General features: G+C 42.7%; 1 protein-coding gene across 1 annotated transcript in view; it reads left to right on the forward strand.

The window, feature by feature from the left end:
* Positions 1–23002, forward strand: part of TMEFF1 (transmembrane protein with EGF like and two follistatin like domains 1) — a 224807-nt gene that overhangs the window by 134976 nt on the left and 66829 nt on the right. Inside the window, exons 3-4 of the mRNA XM_073332493.1 lie at positions 186–315; positions 11995–12021. Coding sequence (XP_073188594.1) covers positions 186–315; positions 11995–12021 — 157 coding nt within the window. The remainder of the gene's footprint in view (positions 1–185; positions 316–11994; positions 12022–23002) is intronic.

A 23002-nucleotide genomic window follows, 5' to 3' on the forward strand; every position in this document is an offset into this window, starting at 1 on the left:
GCCACGGGAATGATAGACTATTTTAAGTCATTCTTAACCAAACAGAATGATGATTTACTGTTAACTGGCAGTCTTACAGTTTACCTCTCTGCATTACTATTTTCCTATACGTTCATGTGTATCCTATTAAAGATTATTCATGTGTGATTGCATGACTGAATTTATTTGGTACTTTCTTTTTTTAGTGTCATACAAATTACATTCCTGTTTGTGGATCAAATGGAGACACTTACCAAAATGAATGCTTCCTCAGGAGAGCTGCTTGCAAGCATCAAAAAGAGATAACAGTGGTAGCAAGAGGACCTTGTTATTCTGGTATGTAAGATATGATTGTGCAACATTAATAAATAAGGTTGTGGTTTTTTAATCAAAGTGCTTTTCATTTTTTTCATGCTCTTTGTAGAATTAATTTTCAAAAAATGCAGAAATCACAGATGACCTTTAATTATGAAACGTTGTCACCAGCAGATATAGGGATTCTTCTGTATGTTAGCCAATCAGAACATTTTTTCCTTTTTAAATATTTTTAACCTAGGAAACAATTGGTGAATGCTTTTAGTGCAAAAGAAAAATCTTGATTATCACCTAAAATGCTTAAGGCAAAATTGAGCAGGTTCCATGTTATTCATCTCTTCATGACTCATGTCTTGCGTGTACAGAATTAAAACTATGTTCAGCAAAGGAATCCAACAAGCACATCCTTATAGCTGCAGAGTATCCCACTGAATGTAATGGAGCTCTTTGGCATGTTCCTGGGCAGGTCCATTTGCAGGATCTTGCCACATATTTACAAACAACCACATATACCATAGCAAGGTACTGGCTAATACAACCTACTAGCAAATGGAAAGAAACTAAACGCTTTGTTATCTATTCAGGGGAGAGACCCAACTCTGTAGATTTACTATCTAGGGTAAATGGTGACTCTTCTTTAACCCTTTAGCAGTGCAGGATCTGAGAGTATCGTCTTGTTTCCTCTTTCCCTTTACTCCTTTCTGGAGCATACTTTGGAATGGTTCAGTAGTTTTGGACTCTCCCTTTAGAGCAGAAACCTCCCTGGGAGCAAACAGCTTCTAAGTTCAGGTTCCAGTTCTGTGTCTCTATGAACAGGAGGTGATGGTAGCTTTGGATTAGGCTATTTTAGGGAGCAGGTAAATCTATTTATTGTAGACTCATGGACATCTCATGTTCTTTTTGCCAAACCCACCCACCCTCTATTTTCATTGCTTTTCTACATCAAATTGATAGTTTTATTTTCCAGTACTATAATGTTATAGTGATTTAAAATCAAAGAAAACAATATGGAAGAATTCTAGCCAAAGGCCTTGGATATAAGAAAACTTAATTGCTCGAGCTTTCCTGAACATATGTGCAGATTTTAGTCTCTTAGGCCAGTTTACTAGGATACAAGCAGGTGGCTTCCTCAAAACTGCCCATTTCAGAAGATTTCAGTGCATGATTAATGCACCAAAATCCAATCTTGGGGGACAAATCTGGCCTATATCTGGTCCACGGGAGGTTTTCATGGACATCATGTCTAAAGAAATAATTAGACTTCATTATCACTGGTTTTCACATGGCCAAACTGTAAAAGTCCAAGAGCTTTCCAATCTAACACTTCATTAGTCTCTTAAGTTCTGCTATGGACACACCAGTAACCAGAGAAAGCGGGTTTCTTTGGAGGAAACTTATTTGTGGTGTCATCCAGTGCCTTTTTCATATTGTTTAGGGGAGTAAACCATGCAGAAATGTCCAAGGTCTCCAAGTGTTAAGACTTGATATAGAATTGTGATAAAGCTTTATCTTGACTAGAATATATTGAAATGGGGGAAACCCCACCTCTGGACGGAGCTAAGGGAGTGAAATCTTAAATTGCAGCCAAAGACCAGGCAGAGATACTGGACCCTGAAGCCAAACAATGAAGCAAGAGAAGATGCTTCTATGGTCCAGTCACTTTCTCTTCCCAACCTCTAGCTTTACCTATAGGCAACCATCAATGCTGCCTTTCATTTCACTCAAGGAAAAACTGCCTGATTCTCTGAAACAAAAGTAAAATTCTCCCCCACAACCCCATACCCTACTTAGAGTCTGCAGCCTTTAGATAGAGAGGCGGAGGAAGAGGACTTAGAGCACTGAAGCAAATCCAGTGAAGTGTTTAGGCCCTAGGAGGATCAAATCATATGGGGTTTGTTCCAGGGCTGTGTCCAGCTAAGAGTACTCTCATCTTCAGATCTCTGGTTGCTAATCACCACTTCGCTTAGCTACTCCAAGGCATATGTCTCAATGCTCTGGAGAGCTTCCTTCCTTCCATCTCCTTTTTCTCAAAGATCTACACAAAAAGAAGGGCATTCAGGACATGCAGTGTCACTTTATAACAATCATCATAGTAGCTGAAGACCTGTTTTGAGACACATTGGACCAAACCATATAGAACATACGCTTGACCCTAAGGGCTTGATTCTGGCTTCACACCAGTTTTATACTTGTATAATTCCATAGATTTCAATGGAATTACTCCTGATTTACACCAACATAACTGAGATCAGAGCCAGGACCTAAGTGTCTGCTTTTTTCCATTAAATCCTGGATCATAACACCATAAATTCCTTCCTCTGGGGCTCATCCTGTTCACACGGAGTACTTACCCTGTGATCTTAAGTAATTGTAGGTGAACGTTTTTGTGCTCTTGATCTGCATGATGCATACAGTCAAAAACAGACTCTTCAAATTACATCAAAATAAATACAACAGATGCACATTAATTTTCAACTAGCCCACCAGAATTTGTTGCGATAATTCTTTTTGTTCTGAGATGCCATTCGGAGTTCAGAGCTCTGCCTGGCTGCAGCCAATCAAATGTTCACCAACTTCATGGTGGTCCTGGCTTCGGTCCTTTTGAAGGAAAGGCCCTTTCATCCACACACACTTGGACAATTAAACTGGGGCCGTTGATTCCTGGAAGCACAAATTGCGGGGAGGAGGGGATGGCAAAGGGAAGTAAACCAACCTTGCTCTAGGTTCTTTTCAGGAGCTGGTTTATTTGGGGACCATATTCAATAACCAGCATCCTGTAGCAGAGGGCGCAGGTGTCTGTTCTGATGCAGGTTATCAGATGGCCTGGACGGGTCTCAGAGTGTTGGGATCTGTGACAACTCGCATAAAAGTGGTTCTCTAGCTGCAGGTTCACATGCATCCTATAGTGTTCCAACTACTTAGCCTCAGGTCATCACATTTTGTGGCTGTACACATTTGGGGCAATAATATATTTGAGACCCACTTTTCACAAACGCCAGACCTTATGCTAGCTCTCAGTTAGCGATTACAGGATGGCAAGATACACTGGGGTTACTAGGCTGGAATTCTTTCAGTAATTGCTGTTTAGGGACTATTTTATTATTACAGTATGTGAGATTTTTTTTTAATTACTTCTAATACTCTAAGTACAGGGCAATTATTATATGTAGGGGACTATTCCCACCTGAAATTATATCACAGAATTGGAAAAGGCCACACAGCATGTTTGGTCTGGCTATTAATATCTATTTCTTATTTGGTAACATTTTAATTAATAGCTCAAGTCAGGTTTACAAGGTCATCAGTAACTTAGCCATAAATGTATTAGTAATAGATTGGCTTGCTTTGCACAGGATGCATGATAAATAAGCCCTGTAGGTTTTTTGAACTCGGAGATTCCCAAATACACAGAATTAGAAAATGGTAAATCTGGGGTGGCATTGGTATAACCAAAATGTAGGACTTCAGACTAAAAGTTCTGTTTTAGGGAACGATAATATTATGTGTAACTGAGGGCTTTGAGTGATTGCATGTGGAGCAGCATGCCTCAACTCTACTAGCAAATTTTAATATAAAAGGCCAAAAATTCCAAACATGCAGCTCTACGGAGATATTCAGCACCCATAGCTCCCACTGTAGTTAGTGGGAATTGTGGATGTTCAGCATCTATGAAAAATCAGACCACTTTGTTCAGGTGTCTAAACAGAGGCGTAGGTACCTAAACATAGGCACCCATGTTTGAAAATTTGGGGTAAACTAAAGAAACGAGTTAAGCCCAGGTTAGCGCACACTTTACGTAATACCTCAGTCTGAAATTTAAGTGCTGATTTTACAAATCTGTTTTTATAAACTGTCCTGCTGTTGTGAAATTCCATGATTGGATAACCACTCCTCAAAATCCATGATCTGTTCATGAAGGTGAAATTCACCCAGGTGCGCTGACACAAGTCCCTCTATCCCATTTAAACCTACTCCATACCATTTGGGGATTTCCCTGTGCCAGGAAGATTCCTGAACTGCCCAGCTAAGCCAACTGTGGTGCTGGTACCAAGCAGATGGGACAGGAATTGCCAAAGTGCTTACAATGTTGAGAAATAGTCACAAAACTTTTAGTTTGCTTCCTGACTCTTTGGTAGGAGGACATTACTTGCTTTGATTTGCATTTTATGGGTCATGAAGAAATCAAACCAGTAAATAAGAAATGAATGTTCATGATTTATTTTAATTTGTGTGTTCCTATTAATCAGTACTGCATGTGTAGATTGTTGCCAAGATTTTGATGTCTTCCAGATTTGTATTATATGCCCATCAAAATTAATCAAGCACAATGACCTAAAACTGATATTTTTATATAATGTACTCTTCAATTCACAGCTCTCAGAGGATAATATTTATTGGAAGAAACAGTCTACTTCTTTTACTGGGACTTCTAAACTGAAAAAAGAACATGCTATTTGCATAATTAAAAGCCAATAATATAGCTCTATTAAATATATATTGTATTTTTTCAGTTTGTTTTCTCTTGGACACACTGCACTGCAGTGAAGAATGAGTCTCCTAAGACATCTTCTAATTTAAACTGGTGTTCTTCAGTTTGAAGTAATCAAACTCTTATTATGAATCCTGACTTCACCAGTTTTTACAGTTTGTAGGATTTTTTTCTGTAGGAGATTCACAATGAGTGTAATTAGAAGTACATATATGAAAAGAACTCCTTGTATCTGGTTTTCTCCTTACTAAACCACTAAAACAGCCTGGGAAATTCATTTATTTATTTTTGATAGCTGAGACGCTGCTAGTTAAATTCTTATAAGGATCAAATACTGGAAATAAAATAAAAAAGCCTTTTTAAGAGGGCCAAATTGTCCCGTCCAGCCTGTGAGGAAGATTTGCTCCAATGCAATGTCCCATTTTTATCATTAGGAAAGAAATGGTTTGAGGGTAAACAATGGATGCTAGCATTTCATCTTCTGACCGTCTGTACTACTTTTCACAATCTATAATTAAGTGAAAAAAGCTGCTACAAGATACAAATTTGGATCAAATAATTGTAAAACTTTTCTAAGAATTTGTGCCACAGTGGACATTCTTGAGATGTAGCCTTGCAAGCCAGAGGTTAAAACCCTATATTAGGCAGCTGGAGTCCCCACAGCTGCTGGCAATTAGGCTTATGAGCATTCCTCTCAGAAAACTCCTGCTGGCATATCAAAATTAAGGGTAATTGCCAGTAGGCAGCAGTGCTCCTAAAGGGTGGGGACATAGCAAGAAGAGGATTGAGTGTTGTTGCTAGGAGTTTGAGAAGACTAAATTGGCATACTTCTTAAACATATTTTGCGTCCTGTTAACTGTGTAAACCTCACTCTGCTGACTGAGTAGCAGGAAGTTGAAGGTTTTTTTGTTGTTTGTACTAGAGCTGTGAGAGCGACCAACCTTTCTGTTCAGTAGCCAAACAAAAAATTGAAAAATTCATTTTGGATTAACCTGAAATGAAATTTTTTGCAAACCAAAAGAATTGTAGGGAAAAAAATCATTTCAGGTCATTTTGTTTGACCCAAAATTAAATATTTCATTTTCTGTTCAAGGGTTTTTTAATTTTTTACAAAAATTAATAAAATGGAAGTAAAATTCAAAATTAAAAGTTGTTTTGAATCAAAAAGAGGACACTTTTCATTTTGAAATCATCAAAACAAAACATTTAGACTATTTTGGGGTTTCTTGGTGGGGTGAATTAGATGCAAATTCACAAAATATTTCAATCACTCTGAAACTGCATTTTTCAGGGGGGGAAAAAAAAGGTTTTGTCCTAAAAAGTATTACCCAACTGTAGCTTGCACTGTGGCTGCTGAAAGCCTTCATTTGTGTGGCAGAATGAATTGGATTGTGCAGTTTTTCTTTTCCTTCCTAAAACACCAGTCCCTATGCTGATGACTGCTCTGACACTCTTGGTATTGCATGGAACTGTGATGCTTCCAAAGGGTAAAAGGTGGAATTGCACAGAGTTGTGAGACAGCTAAAGAAAAAGTTAAAGGCCCTTGTTGAGTGCTGTGACAGATGGGCAATTCTAGTTGCTGGTGAGTAAACAGGAGCTGCAGGGTAGAGGATCCTGATGTTTGATATCAAACTCTCCACAACTGGACCCAAATTTAACCTGAAAGCATTTCTCCTGGCCTGGAGTGAGTTGCAGAAGGCGTGCCTGGCCCAATATGCACTGGGCTATTCAGTTAGTTCCATGTTGTCAGTAGTGGTGGATTAATGATTTTGCTGCCTCTATGCCCTGAAATAATTGCTGCCCCCACCAAGCAGCTTCTCCTGCCCCAGTTCACCTCCGCTCCCTGCCAGCGCTTGTGCGTGAAACAGCTTCGCGAAGAAGGGGGGAAGAAGGGGGAACGCGGCGTGCTCAGGAGAGGAGGCGGGGCCGGGGCAGGGATTTGAGGAAGGGGACCAATGGGGGTGGGGAAGGGGTGGAGTTGGGGCAGGGCCAGGGCGGAGGGCGCAAACGGGCGCCGGGGGGAAGCAGCCTCTGGTTGCTATTATAAATTTGCCGCCCCTGCAAATTTGCCAGCCTGGGCATTAATATGCTGCTGGTTGTCAGGAAAAGCCCAGGTGAAATATAGGCAGCCACTGGGAATTGTGGGTGACTTGCAGAAAGCATCCAGTCTTGATCTCTTTCACCTTTGGCCTTATTGAGGAGATCTATCAAAAATATTCCAGAACTTAACTGCCACTGAATATAAAACCTGGATGATGCTGACCATTTTATGGAAGGCTACATAGGAAAGGCTGAGTACTGGCCTGCACATGAAGGTAGCAAGCACAAGTTGGTGGAAAAGACTTTAGTTTTCCCTCCAAACAGTTTATGGGAGAAATCAGTGATCTCTACAATTGGTTTCAGAGTAGCAGCCGTGTTAGTCTGTATTCGCAAAAAGAAAAGGAGTACTTGTGGCACCTTAGAGACTAACCAATTTGTTTGAGCATAAGCTTTCGTGAGCTACAGGTCACTTCATCTGATGCAGCTTATGCTCAAATAAATGTTAGTCTCTGAGGTGCCACAAGTACTCCTTTTCTCTCTACAATCGGGACATTCTTTTACTGTCCCTACTCTTTTTGATCATTTGAGAGGTTCCCCTTTTGTCTATGTGGTTCCTCTTGTTACAGCTGTTCTGTGGAGACCACGCTGATAAACCCTGACTTGGCTGAAGACATGTGGAAAGAACAGGGCCCCTCTGATACTAATCAGGTGCCAACAGCCCCTTCCCCCACATCCCTCTCTGCTGGACACAGGTGCTGGTACATACACTAAGCTTGCACTATTCCTCTGCGACTTGGGCATTTGCCACCTTTGCTTATGTGGGTCCAGAAATTCCTGACACAAAACCATTACGTGCACGGAGCTGTTCAAATCATTCACATGACAGACCAATGGGCCCTAGTGGGGCTGGGAAACTTAAGGGAATTCAACAATGGTGAAAAACTGGCAGAGTCCCTGCCCCTCCCACAGTGTATGACTGCCAACCCCACTCGTGGTGCATATAGAACTGAGAGGCGCTAGCCTGGTGAGTTGGCTGTTCCTCTGGTGGCTGCTCAGTGTGGGCCTCCGTCCCAGTGGGGTTGTGGCTCTGCAGCCCCTCGGCCTTCACCTGCCCTCAGGACACATGCAAGCCTGAGGCCAAAGTGCTCACAACAGGACCTGTCTAGCTGTGTCTGTCACATGCCTTGCCCTCAGGCTCAAGCACACCCACACCCAGAGCAGCACAGTCCTTCCTTCCTCCACCAACATCCAAAATGGGGCTGCTCCCAGGTTAAGGTTGCCAACTTTCTACTCGCACAAAACCAAACACCTTTGCCCCACCTCTGCCCCGCCCCTCCTCTTCGGCTGCCCAGCTCTGAAGGCAATGTAGGAAGTAAAAGTAGCAATACTGCAACACCTTCTACAATAGCCAGATTTCACGAGGAAGACTAGATTTCATGGTCCATGACACATTTTTCATGGCCTTGAATTTGGTAGGGCCCTACTTATGAGCATTAAAAACTGGGTTGACAAAGGGAGAAACAGATCTACCCTATCATCCTCTCAAAACTCTTGAGGGTGAGAGACCATTTGTTTTATCTCTGGGCCTCAGGCACATAATCATGCTAATTTAGAGTCACTACAGATGGAAGAGCAGTTTTCATCCCCCCAGGCTGAGATGCAGAATCTAATCAGTAGCTTTTAGCACAGTCTCCAAGAACCAACCACAGTGAGACCAGCCCTAGAGCATGGATATCTCCCAGAAAATGCCAAGGAAGTATTGTTTAATTTATAATATTCCTATTGCATCTCTGTAGGCACACTAATCAAATTCATAATACACACATGAAACAGTTACTTTAAAACCTCCCAATCCACAACCCTTACAAGTTCAAAAAGAAAACCCCCACCTTACTCAACTCCCACCCCCCCAAGTGGGCTACATAAATAAATAAACCTTGCAGCATAGAAAAGAAGAAGCAAATTTGGGATTTGTCAGACCAAACAATAAAACTGGAATTCCAAAGATGGGAACTTGCCAATGAAAACACTGAGACAGATCCTCTGCTGATGTACATTGATTTCAAAGGATGTACACCAGTTGAGGATCAAAACTTCTCTGCACGCAGCCAGAGTGAAATCCCAAAGAATGGAATCTTCCTCCCTCTGCCCTCAGCATGCTAGTGGAATTTCTACTGCAGCCTCTAGGCTGGAATATCCTCAGCAGCATATCCCAGCCTCCATGTAAAGGTGTCCCAGAGGTCGTGTGTGGTTTAGTCACAAGGTTATGGAACCATTATGTCCCCACACCTCCCCGCCTCAAAAGTGCACCTACCTGGTTGTTTAAATGAAGCCCCAGAGAGTACAGGGGATGTTTGAATACTTTCCAGGGAATTTCAACATCCTGTTCACATGCAGCAGACTTCTAGGGTGTTGCTGCCTTTGGGGCTTTCTGGAGCAGGCACTGGGGAATCAGGCTTTGAAATAATTGTATAGATTATGAAAAGTAACTCCTTTAACACTGGAAGAATTGCAACTGGAATAATTCCAATTTCTTCAGACCTAAACATTTGTTGGACAGATTTTAGCAGCTTTTATGTCACAGGTACAGAATCAGCTCATCACACAATTTCACAATCCCAAGGATGCCTACGGGTTTAGCTTATGTATGCAGATGATGCCACCTTCAAATTTGTTAATCAAGCAATGCTGCACCATATGTCACATTGTCTGTTCAATGGTGCAACAGTTGAACAATACACAAGGGCTGTCTGCTTTTCAGGAAATTGGGTCATTATTGATGTCAAGAAAATACCAGACAGACATTTTCCTTATGTTATCCTATTCGTTTGTTTAAACAATGAGACTCCAGCGTGAGACTTGGTGTAATAGTATGGAATTAAGAAAGGAAAATGTAGGTTGAATAGCAGGAAAATCTCCATTCCAGATGACAGCCCCTGTGGTAAGAGGTTATTTTTAATGTGTGGTAGTGACCTAGTGCCATAGAATTTCACCCTGTAATTCCTGCAAATTAGAAAAAGAATTGAACAAGCTGGGAGGTTTTCTGGCTTGAACTATGAGTTCCTGTCAGGAAGTAAGAACCCCCCTTGGGTCTGGGTGTGTAGAATTAAACAGGGCTAACTCACCTGCCTACTCTATCCCCTGAGCAAGTGTGCTGGGGGAGGTGGGAAATGAGTGGAATTCTGGCTCTACTCCCCTCCTCACCTTCTGGAGTGGCTGAGCCAGTTAGTCAATTTAGTGTTGGTATAGGCCAGCTGTAAATTTCTCTCTTCTTCCCCATAAGGAGTAAGGAAATAACAGAGAAGGATTGGTGGCTCAGAAGTGCATGTCTGAAGGCAGTGTGTCTTCACGGCAGTGTCAGCTCATGGTATAACTTGAGTGTTGACCATAGTCCAACTCCAGTCCACACACAAAAATCTGTATCTTGAGTTAAGTGGTACTTTAAATTCAGCCTGACTTGTCTGTTGAGGGTATGCATTGAAGCTTGAGTGCTGCTGATGCAGTAGCCAGTAATGAAGTGAGATGCAGCTACAGGCCACAGTTTGAGTTAGTACAACTCATCAGCGGCTCATCCAATCAATTTGTATTACTAATCAAATCACTGTGCAGCTCCAGTGTTGTTTCACAGTGTGGCCACTTCAGCAGGAGGCTAGTTAACGCCAGACTAGAACATGTAAACTGGAGCGAACTCTGAAATAAAGACACACTGAGTCACAATAACTCCTGAGGCCACTTCTGGAGTCGTGCAATTTATGCACCATCCCTAGCCTAGGACTGTGTTTCAAGTCAAAATGTAGCCACTGTTAAATAGATTGCAAAAATCAAATTGTATATTATTAGTCTGTTTTTTGTTTAACAACTTGGAATCTTTTATAATTTAAAAAGGACTTAAAAGCAATATAAGAAACAAGCGAGGTGAAATGATATACAGTAACTCCTCACTTAAAGTCGTCCCAGTCAACGTTGTTTCGTTGTTACGTTGCTGATCAATTAGGGAACATGCTCATTTAAAGTTGTGCAATGCTCCCATAGAATGTTGTTTGGCAGCCACCTGCTTTGTCCACTGCTTGCAGGAAGAGCAGCCCATTGGAGCTGGCTGGTGGGGCTTGGAACCAGGGTGGACCGGCAGCCCCTCTAGCAGCTCCCTACTCCCCTAAGTTCCCTGTGTGGCAGGTTATCAATTGCCGGCAGTTCAGCTGTCCCTCCCCCCACTGCCATGTGCTTGCTGGGGGCTGGAGGGAGAAGAGGGGAGCTAATGTCAGGGTGTCCCACTCCCCCTTGCTCCTGCACCCTGCTTACCCCATCTCCATAGAGCAGGGGGGCACAGAACAGGGCTCAGGATGGAGGGAGCTTCCTGGCAGCAGCTGTGGTCTCAGCTTGCTGATTAACTTAATGAGGCAGTGTACTTAAGAGTGGGTCAGCGTACTTAAAGGGGAAATGCACATCTCTCTCTCTCTCACACACACAGTGTGTGTCTCTGTCTGCCATGCTGTCTCTCCTCCCTCCATTCCTGCTGCCTTGTAGAGTGTGAGGCTACATTAACAATGAGTTAAACCCTTGAGGGCTCAGCCAATTGCTAGTTCATCATTTAATAGTAAGGCATTCCCTGGGACATGTCCCACCCTCTGACTTCACCACTTCAAGCAAGTTTCACAATCATTATTACTGTGTACAGTATTAAATTGTTTGTTTAAAACTTATACTCTGTGTGTGTGTGTGTGTGTGTGTGTATTATATATATATATTCTTTTGTCTGGCAAAAAAAAAATCCCTGGAACCTACCCCCCCCCGCATTTACATTAATTCTTATGGGGAAATTGGATTTGCTTAACATTGTTTCACTTAAAGTTGCATTTTTCAGGAACATAACTACAACGTTAAGTGAGGAGTTACTGTATTTTGTTGGTGATGCAGCTACAGACTACATGCAATGGTTTTCAGCAACTCATACAAAAAACACTGCTGCTCTCAGAGCAAATTTACCTTGACAGGTAGGGAAAAGAGTGTATGATAAGACTGGACAAATTCTAATAGTGATGCCTGATATGATGGGAGACATTGTTTTCATACTTGGCTCTTGATGTGTAATATTTGTATAGTTTTTGCAATGACAGGTTCTTGAATAAAGAGCTATTCCTGAGACAATGTTTCCCCTTTTATTTCCTTATCAGATAATGGTTCTGGATCAGGAGAAGGGGGTAAGTACACAGTCACAATTGCACTTGTTTTCTGTTGTAGTACATTTTTGTGTGTACTTTAAGTCTGTTTTAGTTACACTCTTTCCTGTAAATTATGAAAAACAGATAATTTTTAAATTCTTTCAGCATGAAAAACCCAGTGTGGTGTTAGTAATACACAAAAGCCGTTCTATGGCAGTTTGTACCTGTCCCACAATGACTTGCACAAACTGTGGCATAATATCTGTTTGCATCCAGTTACATTTTTGGATCATTCCATTGCCTGCTTTGAACAGTTCTGCCCTGCCTGAGGGAAAGCACGTTTCATGAGGAGCTAGATGAGTCTGCAAGGTATAGAGTTACAATGGTGCTTCTCTAGCATGGACAAGGTCTTAATTACAGCTGACCTAGAGCAGATTTGAATCAATGCTCTCGGGAGAAAAATCCCCTAGGCATCCAGCACCCCTGTGTTGTTTAATATTTCAAAATATCTTTAATTACATTAAAAGTTGCTATTGTGGAAAATGATTATTTACTTTGCTGTGTGACTAAACCCTAAATTGAACTCGCAAGGAGTCAGGAGCTAGCTTTTCTTTTTTATATACTAAGAGGGAACTGGGGCAATATTTATCCTCTTCACCAACAGGTGACAATCATCACTCCATTGCACCAGTTTCCTTTTCTACTCTGCTTTGTTGGCTAGTTGCCTCAGCAACCTCTTGCATCTCCGATATAGAGGATACAGATTATGTTAATTCACCCCATATCTACTGATTTTAACTTGGCTTCCAGTTTTAGAAGAGCTCATGTGTTGATAGAATTCACTCTGATTTCGGTCATACAAAACAAATCTTCTTAAAATTAAGTTTAATTTTTAAAAGCATTTGGCTGGAAGATACCATATGATGACAGAATGATATAGTCTTGTTTCACTCTAGCTCTAGCTGCTTAACTGGGAGTTGCATTGTAGGAAAAGAAACTACAAAAAAAATAAGGCTGGTCTTCAACGTGTCATGTTATTGCTCCATGTCTGACAAAGTGATGGAATCAGTCCTTCCTTGAGTCATTGGAAAATGTTCTGGACAAGAATTCAAGAAGATTATTAAAAAAAAATTTGATATTAAACTGAAGCTACAGTTGAGTACATATCAGTAATTTAAGGTAAAGCATTACATGGATGTTGTAATAATCCTGAGAACAAATATTACAAACCCAGGAAATTCAGAGTTAAAGATAAACTTAAAAGAAATCTGAATGTTAAGGTCTTGAAGTCCACAGTTCCAACACCCAAACAGCCTTAACTCTGCCCTGTAGTGACATCATGCAAGAAGGCTTCTTAGGGTTTTTTTTTAAAAAAAATCTTTGTGTACATTTTATTTCTCCACACACCTCAAGATGTTAAGGGTGTTATGAGGGTAACTTTATTAAAGTTTGTGAAGCATTCATATACTGCAGTGACAGGGGAAAAGTAGGGTACAAGAAGATGAGAGAATCCCTGGTGGAAAAGAAAGGGAGGAGACCCCACTTTGTGTTTGTGGGGGCAAGGAGAATAAACTGAAAGTGACAAAAGGAGAGCCGAACAGGGAACTTAGGTTGGGGAGAAGGAGAGGAAAACAGGGGGATATGCTAATACCAGAGGAGGGAGCAATCCTGGTAGCCACCCCAGTCGCAGCAGAGAGGGTAGCAAGCTACTAGTCTGTCCCTAAGAAGATCTGAACCATTGTGGTTGATGATCTTAGCCTACCCAGGGTCGGGTGGTTTTATGCAAGACAGATACAAAGCTCGAAGAGAATTTTATGTGGTTCCAGATAAGTATTCTGGTATGTTCACAGCATACATAAAGAGAAGTTGGATAAAAAGCGTAAAATACTCTTGCTGGAACGTTGCAACATAACACTATGTAACTATTGGGGTTGCTCAGGGCCGGAGTACACCAAGCCCTCAAGATGCTAGTAGTGTGCCAGGTGTATTATGATTTGGAGGCAAGCACTGTAGGTGTTTCAACAGCTAGGTCTTGTAGATGCTAATCCTGATGGGTCCCAGTAACCACTCTGACACATAACTAAGTGAAAGGGTATTTTACTAGGGCTGGCAGGAAAGGGAAAGGTTGCAAATACTGTAGGTACAGAGGCTTAAACAGTTAATGTTCAAAGTGAGTAATATCAATAAATAGTTGGGCCCTGGGGCAGTCCAACTGAGAGTCAGGGTTCTTTGGGCCTAGTGCATGGGATGCCCTCTCCAGTCTCTATTCGAGCAAATCGGAGCTTGCAGGTTTCCAAGCCAGGGTCACTTAGTAGTGTCTCTCTCATGGGGCCCCTCTGCACTGGCTCCCTGCCCAGCAACTGCTGCTCCCCCATAAACTCCATACAAACCTGCACCCTGCTGTAATGTCTAGCAGTCACAATTTGTTTTACACCCAGCTCTGCATACAATTCCTGGAATTCCTCTCTGCATCTTCTGCAGCTCCTGTAGGGTTGCCAGGTGTCTGGTTTTTTACTGAAAAGCCTGGTTGAAAATGGACCCTGAGGACTCCAGTCTGCACCGCCAATCGGGCCATTAAAAGTCCAGTCGGAGGTGTTTCAGGACTAAGGCAGGCTAGTCCCTACCTGTCCTGGCACCGCGCTGCACCCTGGAAGCGGCCAGCAGGTCCGGCTCCTAGGTGGGGGGGGCCACAAGGCTCTGCGCGCTGCCCCCACCCCAAGCACCAGCTCTGCACTCCCATTGGCCGGGAACCACAGCCAATGGGCGGTGCCTGCGGATGGGAGCAGCATGTGAAGTCTCCTGTCCTGCCCCTGCCCTGCCAGGAAAGACAGGGAGCCTGCCTTAGCCCCGCTGACCAGGATCCGCCCAAGGTAAGCCTGAGCCCCTGCCCCAGCCCTGAACCCCTCATCCCCCAGCCCTACCCCAGAGCCCGCACCCCAGCCCAGAGCCCGTACCCCCTCCCACATCCCAACCCCCTGCCTCAACCCACAGCTCCCTCCCGCACTCTGAATCCCTCAGCCCCCATCCCCCAGCCTGGAGCCCCCTCCTGTACCCCAAGCCCCTCATCTCCAGCCCAACCTCAGATCCCGCAGCCCAGAGCCCTTACCCCCTCCTGCCCCCCAACCCCCTGCCCCAGCCCAGAGCCACCTCCTGCATTCCAAATCCCTCAGCCCCACCTCCCAACCCAGAGCCCCCTCCTGCACTCTGAACCCCTGATTTCTGACCCCACCCTGGAGCCCACACCCCCAGCCCAGAGCCCTCACCCTCTCCCACACCCTGGCCCAGCTCAGTGAAAGTGAGTGAGGGTGGGGGAGAGTGAGCCACCAAGGGAGGGGGAATATAGTGAGCGGGGGCAAGGCCTCAGGGAAGGGGCAGGGCTAGGGTGTTTGGTTTTGTGCAGTTAGAAAGTTGGCAACCCTACTTACTAGCCATGCACCAACTCCTTCCTAACAGAGCCCATACACTTCCTGGTTCAGGACCCTTCTGCATTCCCTTTGTCTGGCCAGAGGAAAGGAAAGTACAGTGGGGAGGAGGCTGATGGGAGTTGTTGTCATCTACTTAGCAGATCCATCACAGCTATTTTATTTCTTAGAATTCAGAAGAACGGAACAATAACACACAAGAACCCAAAATAGAGCAAAAAGCTGGGTGCTCCCAAAAACAGAGGCACAACTCACCCTCTTGTACTTTATGCTGTGTGTCTGCTAAATGACTGCCGATCTTATGCTTACCTATGGATACCCCTAGCCTGCAAGCAGGATCGGGAAGCCCCACCACTTTTTCCCCCCAAAGTGATAGCTTGCAAACTCAGTATAGTCCTCAATTCACTACAGGTTCCAATTTTCAGATGCTAATGGTGGGTAAATGCCAGTTATGTATCTAACTGGTCATGTATGATAGTGTATGCTGTTGTGATAACTGCAAAAACAAAGTATATATGTGTAGCTGATCATACGCAGCTCAGAAAATGTGCATGTTGCTGTCCAGGTCCATGGTAATATTAGTAGATTTTTGCACCTGAGTGGAGTAATGGTAAAAGTCTAAATTCTGCCCTACAATCACCATGAATCTGTCTGTTAGGGTTTCCAGTGCTAAAAGGGGTCATTGTTCAACAGACTGCTGGCACTAGGTATGATTTAAATTTGTGGTGTTGGTTCATGTGGTTTTGTTTCAGTTGCCAGTTCCTTAGTTATTCTGTAACTGGACTCAACACAGAATATCCTCCTACTTGAGAATAGCATCATCTGAAATATAATGGTGTTTGTGCCAAAAGAGCAGATTTGCAACAGGAAAAAGACTTGTTCTACAGTGGATTAGCTCAGACAATGTTTCCCTAAATTGTCATGTATCACAAAAAGGCCAAAGATCATGTAACTACTCTGCTGGACTCTCTCTGCCAAATCATGTTTACTGTCACCAAGATGTTAGAATAAAGCAGTCGGAGTTGTAGCATTTTGCAGTATGCCTGACGGTGAAATGACAGTCATATCATCCACCTATTTTTTCAGCTGTGCCACACTTATCTAGGTTGCCCTCTGACATTTTGGATAAGCGATTTTCAGTCTCTTGTGCTCTCACAACACATCAGCGGTCACAAAAAAATTGCCCATGTTGCTCATGACAGAAGTCTGAACTTAAAATACATTATTTTTATTAACCTTATTGAATTTATGAAATTCAGCTGTAGATCACCTGTGGCTATTAGAGTCCGAAGCCACTTAATATGAGGATGGGATGTTAATTCAGAAGGTAAAGCAGTTTTGAAAATCTCATTAATATGCCTTTATGCCCCCACCTTCCTACTGAAAGAAACATTAGTTACTGAGGCTCATCCCTGAAAATATTGCTTATTTGATACAACAACTGATGATTTGGAACTCTTTAGAATGCATATAAAGACAAGGGGATATTCCATTTTTGGAGGCAAAATTGATGGAGTTTGGGTATTTTCTTTGATGTAGTATTGTTTAATTACAAGGAATGTACAAAGTCCTGATTTTCTGAGTGTAGGAAGAACCATAGACAAAAGGAGTAGTTTTTTAATTTACAGCCCCAAGCTTCTTTTCAGCCAGCACCCCCAACTCAGGATCTTTCTCTAAGTTTCTCTCAAGGTCACACTGTCACCAACTGCTGCTTGGGTTTCTTCATGCTGTCTCTGTCTCTCTCTAGTTCTGTGAGCTCCTGCTTCCCCTCCTCCTCACCCCTCTTCTCTCACACTTCTCTCTCATCCAAAACCATAATCAGCAAACCCCCTCTGCCCACACAATCCAAAACTCATAGGCAGGTTCACAACCCCTTTTGTCTTAGCTGGAAGACTGTGATTAATTTATCTTTACAGTTATGTTAATTGAAGGGTGCATTCATAATCATCAATCTCAACAAAGTTTTTACTCAACCCATAACCATGTGTCACCCAGCTCATAACAATATTATTCAACAATTTTTCTGCTCTGTCAAAACACATCATCTTAATTGTTTTATATTCTTCTTCCAATAAATGTGATTTGTTACTGTTGTTTTCGCTTCAGCAAAATAGAAGTTAGTTTTAAATTCATGTCCCTATCTATCATTTCAGAAAATGGGACGAAGTATACCTGATTTATAACAAAATGAAATCAGTGGGATTATATAGGTTGTAAATCTTGGCAGAATTTGATCCAGTAAATTGAGCAGGAAAATTCTTAGAATGGCCCATCCTTACGAAGAAGCTGGATGGCTAGCTTGCATGCATTTTCATTTTTGCATACCAAGGTATTTTTGTCTCCAAACCTTTTATTTCTAGTGGTACTTAGTGCACAAATTCTACCTAGAGTGACAGTTGTGTACATTCACTGAAGTAGCCTTGGGAAGAGTGATTTCAGTGGGATTGCATAGGAATGACTGAGAAGAGAATGTAGTCTGTTTTTTCACTGTGCTTTCTTAGTGAAAGCTCTCTAATGGATGGGAAAAACCCAGTGAGTAGTGGCTTTTGTAGTGACTCACTGTACCTTACCTGAAGCAGCCCCGTATTTGTAGCCCCATGGTTTTAACCTACTCCAATATACCCTGCTTTTTTGCTAAAGGCACTTTAGAGCCAAGCGCTGCATTGGTCCTGCTGCAGGTGAGTCAACTGCAGGAGAACTATAGGGGCCATTGGACCAAATTCTGCCTGGATTTGCAACCTATGCAACCCCACTGGTTCCATTTTGTTGCAAACCAGAGATACTTTTGTATGGCACTTGCAGTGACTAGCAACGTTCAAGTAACCAAGTCCAGATTAGTGAGCCAGTGTGTCGTGTCTGAAGTGGCTTAATGTAGGTCTGAGATGCCACTGGCAAATGATCAAAGTGGGCACTAATTTACAGTGTGGTCCATATTCTGTAAATTTTGGTGTCCACGGTCACATTGTGTATTCTGGCAGCTTCTAGCAGTGTAAGAGATGACAGCATGTGCCATTCGATGTTCTGAAATGGTTCAATACAGACCCTTGTTTCTGAGGAGGTTAAAGCCTGGAAGTTGTTTTGGGGGGGTCAGCAATCAGATGTTTATTCGGTATATTAGCATTATCCCATAATTCTTCCCAGTGAGCCTCAGGATTGAATGAGGATTCTTTAAGAAGGTTTGTGGGATTTCAGATGTGTCTTTGGAAGGTTCTGGAGGTCCTCAGAAGTTGGGAAGTTCAGGCTGGGGTGTTCATGGTTTGATTGTACTCACGAGGTGTGTGTGTGTGTGTGTGCGTCAGAGTGGGCAACCATTGAATGGGTGTTGATTTTAATGTTCCCGTTATAATTCTCATTGCAGCATCAGGCTGCACATTGAGAAATATGGTATGTGAACTGCCTGCCCATACTGGAGTGCAATATTCAGTGGTTGAATATACCAGTGCATCGGCACCCACTTCGACCCATGACTTAGGATAGTAGGTAGGGATATGAATTTAAGCCTTTAAAGGGAACTTTTTGGGGGGTGTGGTTGGGTTCCATTTTGTCAAAGTTGTTTATTGTGATGCACAAAGGAGGATTGTAGCCAAGTCAGACAAATTTAAAGGGTGTTATTCAATCTTGTCTTATTTGGAGGGCTTTCTCGGACTGCCATTGGTGGTTGGAGAGTGCAACAGTTCTGAAGTCACCATCTTAGAGGTTTGGTTGGGCTCCAGGGGCCCATCTAAATCTACTGAGATCCCTAGTTGGTCCAAAGTGACAGACAATAGCTCATTTGAGGGGAGATCCTCTGGGCAGTTCTTACGGTTTCTCCACACACCAGAGCTTCTTCTTTTCTGGTTCCAGACAATCCTTAACTTCTCTGCTGAGACTGCCAATGAGGATTTCAATTAGTTCCTGTTTTCGTAGTGTTGCTTTTGTGCTATTGTCAGCTGTTCCCTAGGAACAAGTCTGAAACCACTAATCTATGTCAGATAGGCCATCAAACAGTTATCAGACAGTAATGACTTTGTCAGTTCAGGCCTGCTCTTCAGATTCAGATCACTGACCTCAAGGTGAAAGGTTCCATATTCTAGTACCAGTCTCTTAAACCTTCTAGACCCTCAGAGGGCAAGATTTCTAAGCATCATGCTATGGGCATAGAATTAATTTTTTTCTCTTTCGGTGTAAAAATACATATAGCAAGTGTCTGTTTACCTAAGCAAATGCATTTTATGTATTAAAATAAAATTAATTTTAGACAGATGGCAGCTGGTCAATTCAGGTTTTCAAGCTGAGGAAATAACATGCTTGCAATACAGATAGCGAAGTTAATTGTTATTAAAATAATTTGTTTTGAATTCCCAATCTCTCTGAAATTTAGTATCTAAAGTATCTTGTGATGAAAGTTTGGCAGATTGCTTTTTATAATTAATAAATTGATAGACAGTATGTGCTTTTTAGTAGACTACCATCTGTTCCTTACCCTCCTTGGGCACAACAGTTACCCAGGGTTGTCACACACTCAGGCGTGTGTCAACATACAGATTTCAAAACCTTTATATTTTATAAATTTCAAAAGCTTGAATTTTTGGAGCTTTCTAAACATGTCAGTTACAGAAGGTGGAAAAGGATAATGTGACTTTGCATTTCTATAGCACCTCCAATCTGAGAGTTTCAGAGTGATTTACAAACATTACAGGCCTGATTCTGTCCTGAATAGTGCCTTAAACCCCTATTAGCTCCATTTATTTCTGTAAGTTAGTAAAAGTGGCAACAAAACAAAATCTCACAACACGGTTGTGAGGCAAGGAAAGGAGACAAATATAGAGGGCCTGACTGTGCAGCCTTTAGCATTTACACAGGTAGTGACTTCTGGGTGAGTGATCTCCTGGGTTAGTGCTTGCTATCCTGAGTAAGGGTATCACAATCAGGACCATGGAGAGGCTAAGAGACAGATGTCTGGCCCTTACCTGAAGGGGCAAGGAATGAGGAACCCACTCCGCACTGTGTGGTCCTTGTAAGAACTTGGCATAATGGTATTGCCTTTGTTCATGAAAGTGCAGGGACTGCTCCCTCATCACTCTTCTGGGCATATGGTGACTTTCCGACCTCCTCACTATCATATGTTGGTGCATAGTTTGTCAAATGCATATTTTTGAAGTTGTTTAGCTTCCCTTTGGAGCATCAGGAACTGGCTCCTGAGGAAACAGATCACAGGAGTAGTTGAATATTAGTCTATTCCTCCATGGTGATTCTTATGCAGTCAGAGAAAACTCATCAAATGCTACCAGAAATGTTAACTTTGTCTGAGATAACTCATTGTTAATGCATAAGAACACTGTTTGTGAGTTAAGTTTGCCAGATATGTAATATACCTAACACAGAACTACAAAAGGAAGGAAAAGAAAAATGAAAGCATCTAACATACCCTCTACTCCTCCACCCTGAGTCACATGCCTCATCACTAGAACAACCACCGGACAACACAATCCTACCTTTATTCTGCCTCAGGAGGCGTGTCAGTCTTCAAACTCCCCCCTTCCCCAAACTCAGAACCACACTAAACGGAGATGATGTCTCTCCTGCCATTATCTATAGTGATCTCATGGTCGAAGGCAAAGGTGCTGGGAGACTGGCCTCCTACTGGGGCAGAGCTAAGGTTGCTGTGTGGTATTTTATGGTGAATGATGGATGTTCCATCAGTGAGGTGTGGATCTCTGGATGGAAGAGGAGAACTCTGCTCCTAAACTGGCTAAACAGTTTGACAGTGAACAGGATCTTCCACATTGGTAACCATTCCTTACACAAAGACTAGAGCACACAAGCCAGCAGAAAATTCAACTTTATTGAAAGGTATGAAAATTCAGAATAAATATGCTGTTTTTCATATAAAACAAAGGGTATGTCTACACTGCATTCAGAGGTGTGACTGCAGTATGTGTAGACATACCCAAGCTAGCTTTGATCAAACTAGCTTGAATACCAATAGCCATGAAGCTGCAACAACACAGGCTAGCTGCTCAAGTACATGCCCAGGTCACGAGCAGGCTTATATAGCCCATGCTGGCACAGTTTTGTTGCTATTTTTATTGGACTTAGCTTGATCAAAGCTAGCTCAGGGATGTCTACACATGCTACAGTCAACTTCTGATTGCAAAACAGAACACAGCCTTAACTAAGGCATCATAATAGCGTTTCCATAATCTGTCAATCAGACAAGTCACTAGATCGTAGCCTTCAGCTACAGCCTGTAGTAAGGGTGTTGTGGTGCTACACTGCCTCAAGGAGGTGCATTCAGAGGCATTTTGGAGACATCCTAGTTGTGCTGAGAGGAGCACAATAGGAGACACCCGTCTTAAGAGGTGCAGCACACAACATGGTCAGCATGCAGGAGTGATAGAGCTCTGGTTCCCCGTATTTCCCAACCCATTTTAGATAAGTCGCTCTTAAGAGGGATACCTCTCTAGCAGCATTTGTATTCAGAACACAGAGGCTTCAGCTCTTAGTAGGGGGTGCAGGTCAGAGAGCAGTCCTTTCTGCATGGTCACATAAAGACTGGCTACAACTTAACCATAAACACTAGTCACTCCACTCTGGTACAGTGTATTTATATTTCAGTTTCATAGTATTGGATTGTGACTTTAGGCACAGCCCTGAACAAAGTGTGGGTATGTATGCTGCACTATCCTGGGGTAGCCCTGGAAGACATTCAGACTCAGAGAGTATATCTACAACAGCAAAGAAAACCCCGCGGCTGGTCACAGGGCTGTTTCAGTGGTGTGTAGACTTCCAGGATTAGGCTGGAGCCTGATCTCTGGGACCCTGCTACCTTGCAGGGTCCTAGAGCCCGGGCTTCAGTCTGAGCCCAGACATCTACACAGCAATGAAGCAGCCTAAGCCCCAGGAGCCTGAGTCAGCTGGCACAGGCCAGCCATAGAGGTCTAGTTGCTGTGTAGACATAACAAGAGATCAACCCCGGGCTGCTGTGTATGTGTGTGTGTATGTTAATTTGATGGTGGCCTGAGACTGTGAAAAGAGGGAACAAATGAGCATTCATTGAGAACAAAATCAGGATGCTGAGAACAAAATTAATCAAGACAACACAGGATGTGAACAGAAGAAGTTCTTTAATTGCCTATGCTCCAGGGCCAGGAGCCTGGGTAATAAACAAGAGGAATTGGAATTGCTCATTTATGAGCATAAATTCAATCTAGTTGGTATTACTGAAACCTAGTGGGATGATTAGCATGACTGGAATGTAGAAATCAATTATTATAACCCATTTAGGAAGGATCGAGTAGGTAAAAGGGGAGGGAGAGTAACATTCTGTCAAAAATGGCATTACGTGTTTCTGAGTCACTGACAGCTTGGAAGAAAATGATCTTGAATGTTTATGGATCAAAATCCCCACAGATAAAGCACAAGATTGGTACTAATTGTTGTCTGCTACAGACCACAAAATCACATTAGAGAACAGGATGACCAGCTCCCTAAGAACCTATCTTTAATGCGGGGGGGTGGGAGGGGTGAAAGAGGGGGGATCTCTGTGATCATGAAGGACTTTAATCTGAGTGACACATGTTTAGGCCTGGAAGGATTAGATTTTTATTAGTTAATGT

This window comes from Lepidochelys kempii, chromosome 2 (assembly GCF_965140265.1).
Source record: "Lepidochelys kempii isolate rLepKem1 chromosome 2, rLepKem1.hap2, whole genome shotgun sequence".
Lineage (NCBI taxonomy): Eukaryota > Metazoa > Chordata > Testudines > Cheloniidae > Lepidochelys > Lepidochelys kempii.